A 7,570-nucleotide genomic window follows, 5' to 3' on the forward strand; every position below is an offset into this window, starting at 1 on the left:
TGTGTGTGTGTGTGTGTGTGTGTGTGTGTCTGTATCTTAAAGTGTGTGTGTGTGTGTGTGTGTGTGTGTGTGTGTGTGCGTGTGTGTGTGTGTGTGTGTGTGTGTGTGTGTGTGTGTGTGTCTGTGTCTGTGTCTGTGTGTGTGTGTGTGTGTGTGTGTGTGTGTGTGTACAGGCCTTTGCTATGGACTACTGGAAGAGTCAGGGTGCCCCTGCTGAGAAGCTGCTGGTTGGCTTTGAGACCGCTGGCCGCACCTTCCACTTGGCTGGCCTGGACAACACCGGCATTGGAGCGCCCTCTACTGGCCCGGGGCCCGCAGGACAGTTCACCGGGGAGAAAGGGATGCTGTCTTACTATGAGGTGGGGTTCACACACACACACACACACACACACACACACACACACACACACACACACACACACACACACACACACACACACACACACTAACAAACACACACACACACGTACACACACGACAGTAGACCAGGCAGACGCACACTAACACACAACACACACACACGACAGTAGACCAGGCAGACGCACACACATGCACACACACACACACACACACACACACACACACACACACACACACACACACACACACACACACACACACACGACAGTACACCACAGGCAGGCCGGCATGCTGTCCAACTATAAGGTGAAAAATTCCTCTTGCTTTCACTTTAATGTAATGCAATGCATCATAGCATCGGTCTGAACAAAAAATCCCCAAATCGTAAAGGGTGTAGTGACTATTGCTGTTCCCTTCTACAGATCTGCTCCCTGCTAAACCAGGCTGCCACCCTGCTTTGGGACGCACCCTGCTCCCTCTTCAGACAAGGGTGTAGTGACTATTGCTGTTCCCTTCTACAGATCTGCACCTTTCTGAACCAGGGTGCCACCCCGGTTTGGGACGCACCCCTGCTCCCTCTTTAGACAGGGTGTAGTGCCTGATCTTGTCCCCCTTCTACAGATCTGCTCCCTCTTTAGACAGGGTCTAGTGACTAATCTTGTCCCCCTTCTACATATCTGCTCCCTCTTTAGACAGGGTCTAGTGACTAATCTTGTCCCCCTTCTACAGATCTGCTCCCTCCTAAACCAGGGTGCCACCGCGGTTTGGGACGCACCCTGCTCCCTCTTTAGACAGTGTGTAGTAGTGACTAATCTTGTCTCCCTTCTACAGATCTGCTCCCTCTTTAGACAGTGTGTAGTGACTATTAATGTTCCCTTCTACAGATCTGCTCCCTCCTAGACCAGGGTGCCACCGCGGTTTGGGACGCACCCCTGCTCCCTCCTCAGACAGGGTGTAGGACTAGTGACTATTGCTGTCCCCTTCTACAGATCTGCTCCCTCTTTAGACAGGGTCTAGTGACTATTCTTGCCCCCCTTCTACAGATCTGCTCCCTCCTAGACAGTGTGTAGTAGTGACTAATCTTGTCTTTAGACCAGGGGGCCACCGCAGTTTGGGACGCACCTCTGCTCCCTCTTTAGACAGGGTCTAGTGACTAATCTTGTCTCTGTTCTACAGATCTGCTCCCTGCTAAACCAGGGTGCCACCGCGGTTTGGGACGCACCCTGCTCCCTCTTTAGACAGGGTCTAGTGACTTATCTTGTCTCTGTTCTACAGATCTGCTCCCTGCTAAACCAGGGTGCCACCGCAGTTTGGGACAATGGCCAGAGTGTTCCCTACGCCTACAACACCCAGCTGACATGGGTGGGATACGACAACCCTCACAGCGTGGAGCTTAAGGTACATATCTGGCAACCCCCACAGCGTGGAGCTTAAGGTACATATCTGGCAACCCTCACAGTGTGGAGATTAACCCTCTGAGGTCTAAGGCCTTTAAGAGGCTTTTCGGCTACTTGCACCACCCTGACATTTTCGAGCATTTTCATTTCATATATATATATTTGGAACCTGGAAGGTCTGGGGTTTCTAATGGTGTGACATATGTTTCAATGACAAAAACTCACAGAGTTACAGATTTGTTTTTGGAGACAAGTTGCCCTCTGAAGGGCACTCGGACCTCAGAGGGTTAAGGTACATATCTGGCAACATCACAGCGTGGAGCGTAGGGTACATATCTGGCAACATCACAGCGTGGAGCTTAAGGTATCAGTTCATATATATATTATTAGATTACAGTAAGGCAAGGCAAGGCCAGGCATATTTATTTGTATAGTGCATTTCATACACAACAATAAAAACAACAACAATGGAAAAAAAGTGTTAAACACAAGAAACAAAAATGTCATTTGCATAATAATGTGGAATGCAGTGTGGATTGCATTCTCACAGAAAATGCTGGAAGCTGGCTGAGCAGTTTTATTTTTGATATCTATACCTAAATTTAAAAACAAACTACTGTTGTGAAAACAAAGCTTAAAAAATGTGGGGAAAATCCATCCACCCAGTCAGAATTATGGGCCAAACAATTCAGCCATCTTGAATTGTTGGAGCTCTGCGTTTCGAGGATATACTAAATAACATACATGGTATTTTAATTTGGCTAAGAAACACTGTGTATGATATAATTTGAAAATCAACATGGCTCAAAGTGGGATTCGAACTCACAACCTCCATAACTCAAATCCAGCACCTTTGTCACTGAACCAAGCAGCTGGCTGTCGGAAGCATTCCAGCAAGACAATAATCAAATTGCATTGAAGAGCTGTACAATAGAATTCTAGAATTGTAGTGCAGGTGCTCGTTAAGAATAGAATGTTGAGAGAATGTGACAGTTGAGATGGAACCTTGTACTGGCAGTACCTGTTCTGATACTCTGTATGGCAGGTAATCAGGGCTGATAGTATTCAGGCTCCATGCCTGATTTCAGGCTTGACAGAGTTTGCAAAAATTAAAAACATTGATAATAATTAGCCATTAGGTTAGGTATCTCAGAAAGTGTTGCAAGTTCAGAGTTTTCTTCTACTATCAGGCTTGAATAATGGTCATACACAGGCCAACAAATGTTTGAATATGTGTCAAAACAGGCCTACGTTACGTCACTATGCAGTATCTTGTCGTCGTTGTTAGAGCAGGGGAAAAAGTTCAGGCTCAGGATTTTTTGTCACTATCACCCCTGGGTACATATTTTACTCTAAGGCAGAGGGCAGAATCACAACAGTTTCTATTTTTTAAAGAATTGGCACATGTCCTTCTCACAGATTGGAGTCATATCGCACATCTTTCTAACAATGCTTGAATGAAGTTTATAGGTTAAACGGTTCATTCACAAATGGACCTCTTGTGGCAGATGCGCTGACCTCTTCAGAGAGACACTTCAAAAATGAATAGGACACAGCCATTGGGTTTTTTACACACCTGCCATTTAAAAAGTAATGGGACATGATCTTTTCACCGTATGGAGTCATCTTCCAGAGCTCGCTAACAAAGGTTCAACTAAAGCCGGGCATACACGTGCGATATTTTCACTCGGGGGTCTTAAGCTTCTGCTCACACTGCACGATGGAATTTCACTGTTTAAAAGTTCACAGCTCATGACTCACGTCCTCACACTACACGAGCCGACAGTCGGATGCGAGCAAAATGCTTCCACCGTACGACGCGACGTAGCGCTGGTTTAACTGTGCGATTTACGCATGAGCCACGACCAGAATTTCAAACCGTTTTGATTTTCTTGCGACCCTGCACGATCGTGAGGCGAAATCGCTTCGCAGAAAACGAAAAAGCGTCAAGAGACACGGACACGCTATAGCAGAACAAATGATCCCCAAGCCGGGCCGGTCGTTTTAGTGTTTTCTATCTCGAAAGGCCTATGAGGAGTAGTTCCATTTTTACAGACCTGCACAAGATAATCAAGCAAACATAAACACCACTTAGAGATTACTAGAAGCAAGCATAAACACCACTTAGAGATTACTAGAAGCAAGCATAAACACCACTTAGAGATTACTAGAAGCAAGCATAAACACCACTTAGAGATTACTAGAAGCAAGCATAAACACCACTTAGAGATTACTAGAAGCGGGACTTGCTCTGCAAGCCTGCTAAATGACTATTAAGATATTAAAATTAAAAAAGTATTTTGAATGAAAACATTTAAAATATATCAATAGAATTATAATGTGTGTTTGTGTGTGCGTGTGTGTGCGTGTGCGTGTGCGTGTGCTTGCGCGCACGTGTGTGTGTGTGTGTGTGTTCAGGTCCAATGGCTGAAGCAGCAGCAGTTTGGTGGTGGGATGGTGTGGACCATCGACATGGACGATTTCAGCGGCACCTTCTGCGGCCAGGGCCAATACCCCCTCATCAGCACCATCAAGAACAACCTCGGCAGTAAGCACACACACACACACACACACACACACACACACACAGCCCCGCCGACAGGGGGGGACAAAAGGGCTTTTTGTCCCGGGCCCAGGGATAGGGGGGCCCAGAACTGGGCCCTCATTAAGTTTGTGATTAATGGTTCCATCTCATTTCAAAATAAGTTGGTCCTTGAGAGAGGGAGAATGCGCTATATTTGCATTAAATAAATTATGCAGATATTTTGCCTTTCCTGTCCTTAAAAAGGGATCAAGAACTCGCACCTCCCCCCACCCCCAGTGCACAAATGGTTTGGTCGGTCATTACGAGAAAGAAAAAAACGTCTTCAACTTAAACGCGGCTCGTGCCAATTTGCCAAGGTGTCTGAAGACGCAGTCGTTCAAACCAGGAGGGCAGAAAATGAAGGAAAGGAGAAAATAGAGGAAGACACCAGAAGCCCCAGGAATTCAGTAAAATATTCTTCAGATGATGCAGGTACTAATAACAGGCAGAGGACACAAACAAAGCAAACGTTTCCCTTCATAAACAGACACGCACTGCACTGCAGCATTCATGTTTAAAAGGAGATCAGAGTCACTGATAAACACAATAGAAAACGGGCATCGGATCATTTTATAACAGCTTAGTAAAATTGTGTTTCAAATCTGACCATCAGTGACCTTAGCTAAGAATATGCACATTAGCCCAGGATCATACCGTGATGAGAAGTTGCGTCGCGCGCAGGGAGAGGGCAAGGGAGAACTTTTAAAACAGCGCTATTAATATGCAACGCTATAAACGCTTAGCGCGTAGGCTATAAATCCCGCTTAGCGCAAATGCTAACACATGATCAACCTGTTAACTTTGTGGGGAGAAATACAGTGTAGATTCGTTTTGCATATAGGCCTACATTTCTGCAACTTGACTTGTTCCTGTGTTTGGCTATTCCTGGTGTGGGAAGACTGATGAGGGAGCACAGTACAAGACCTGTGTTCCACTGATGTCTTTGGTGTGCTGCTCACTTGTTCACTGTCATCACACGTCACTTGAAGTCAGTTTAGCAAACGGGAGCTGATTCAGTCAGGCACGTTTTGATGTGCAAGCCTTCAAATTGCCAAAGTAAATTACACTAACACTTGTGTTATTATTGACAATGTGAATCCTATTTGTTTTGTTTCATTTCTAAATAAATGTTGGCGAGAATGCATGGATAGTATACACTGACTTCTATAGTATAACATAATAGAATTCTGTGATAGTATAATTGGATGGATAGATCATTTACTTTGGAATTGTATGCATCATTGTGAGGCTACTTTGGTACCAATGTCATTTCTTTTATAATGGGTAGGCCTAATATTACATAGCATATCATGTGGTGCGCTTTCAGGCCGAAAGTGTATGCCTAGTCTGGCCACCTGGTCTCTCTTGAAAAAAAAATTGGTGGCTAGGTTTGTCTGGTTTTTTTTTTGGTGGGGGGGGGGGGGGGGGGGGGGTGGGGGGGGGGGGGGGTAGGGGGGTAGGCGGAAGGCGGGCCCATTGATATTTTTTTGTCCCGGGCCCAGCCAAACCTGTCAGTGGCCCTGCACACACACACACACACACACACGCACGCACGCACGCACACACACACAGGGGCAAATACCATCGTCAGCATCATCGAAAACTACTCACGGAGTAAGAACACACACACTCATTTCTACCTTACCTCCTAACCTAATTTCTGTGTGTGTGTGTGTGTGTGTGTGTATCCCTCAGGTGGTACCTGCTAAAGAGTCTACAGGAGGTTTCAGAGCTACTGCACTTGACAGGCCTGCAGCTCCTTCATCTGTTCCTGTTGCCACGACACACACACACACACACACACACACACACACACACACACACACACACACACACACACACACACACACACACACACACACACACACACACACACACACACACACACACACACACACCTGACAGGTCTGCAGCTCCTTCATCTGTTCCTGTTCTTCGACACACATGTGTAGAGCAGCAATAACGGATACTAACATTGTAAACCACAATCGAACAATAAAAGCATCAATGAAATTAAAAATCCAAAAGCCTTCTGTGTTTTGACTTTGAGGTGAGGGGGGAGGCAGGGGAAGGGGGGTTAGTCTATCTGTGTGTAATACCTAGGGGGGAGGGGGGGGTAGTTAGTCTACCTGTGTGTAGTCTACCTGTGTGTAATACCTTCTCCATGGGGGGAGATGTAATTACATTACATTGCATTTGGCAGACGCTTTATAACCAAAGCGACTTTCAGAAGTGGACATAATCATAGCCGACATCACAAGCATTATTTTAAGCATTTCGGAAACAACATACCATACAGAAGACACTAAAGGGCTTAAAGCGCTCAGGAGACTTTGCAGGGTAATATTACTCAGGTGCTCATCTGTACCGGGTGAAGTGTAGGTCCAAAAAAGGAAGGAAAAAGCAGAGGCACTCTGAGATTTGAGAAAAATATTTAAAAAGCCTTTAATTTAACATGGCAAATTCAGTTTAAAAGGCCCATGTGCTTTTAAACTGAATTTGCCATGTTAAATTAAAGGCTTTTTTAATATTTTTCTCAAATCTCAGAGTGCCTCTGCTTTTTCCTTCCTTTTTTGGACCAACATACCATATATATTGTGCTTGGCTTTCCCACACCTGGTATAATAAAAAGCTTACCGCAAGTGTGGAGACGTGGAGGATTCTGGGTATTCCGTCACGGCAAGGAGGCCGACGACGAGCAGCCTTGAAAATTCTACTGATCAACAGCGTGGCGCTTGGTATATTTTGAAGCATACTTCACTTTGTATCAGAACTTGGTAAGTCACGTGACGTGAAATCTTGGACATTACTCACCCTAGCAAGGCCAGGACGAGTGTTGCCAGATTGGGCGGGTGCCCAACCAATTGGGCTACTTTGGATGAGCGTCTGGGGGTAAAAACGGGAAAAATTGGCCATTTGGCGTTTTTTTCAGCTGTTTTGGGCCCATAGAAGTCAATGTAATTTGTTGAATTTGGGCGGAATTTAGCGCATTTTGGCGGTTTTTGAGAACCTTTTGGGCGGGATTTGATCAGACACATCTGGCAACACTGGCCAAGACACTTCACATTGAGAAATGCCCACTGAATGAAGGATACCATTGAGAAATGCCCACTGAATGAAGGATACCATTGAGAAATGCCCACTGAATGAAGGATACCATTGAGAAATGCCCACTGAATGAAGGATACCATTGCGTACAAGCAAATAGCTGGATTGAGTTTGACATGTC

The 7,570-nt window shown here is 45.5% G+C and overlaps 1 protein-coding gene across 1 annotated transcript in view; it reads left to right on the forward strand.

The window, feature by feature from the left end:
- Positions 1 to 6,361, forward strand: part of LOC134461953 (acidic mammalian chitinase-like) — a 16,773-nt gene extending 10,412 nt beyond the window's left edge. Inside the window, exons 8-11 of the mRNA XM_063214777.1 lie at positions 174 to 359; positions 1,636 to 1,758; positions 4,176 to 4,305; positions 6,037 to 6,361. Coding sequence (XP_063070847.1) covers positions 174 to 359; positions 1,636 to 1,758; positions 4,176 to 4,305; positions 6,037 to 6,050 — 453 coding nt within the window. The 3' untranslated portion in view covers positions 6,051 to 6,361. The remainder of the gene's footprint in view (positions 1 to 173; positions 360 to 1,635; positions 1,759 to 4,175; positions 4,306 to 6,036) is intronic.
- Positions 6,362 to 7,570: the final 1,209 nt, after the last annotated feature.

Source organism: Engraulis encrasicolus, chromosome 14 (genome assembly GCF_034702125.1).
Source record: "Engraulis encrasicolus isolate BLACKSEA-1 chromosome 14, IST_EnEncr_1.0, whole genome shotgun sequence".
Classification (NCBI taxonomy): domain Eukaryota; kingdom Metazoa; phylum Chordata; class Actinopteri; order Clupeiformes; family Engraulidae; genus Engraulis; species Engraulis encrasicolus.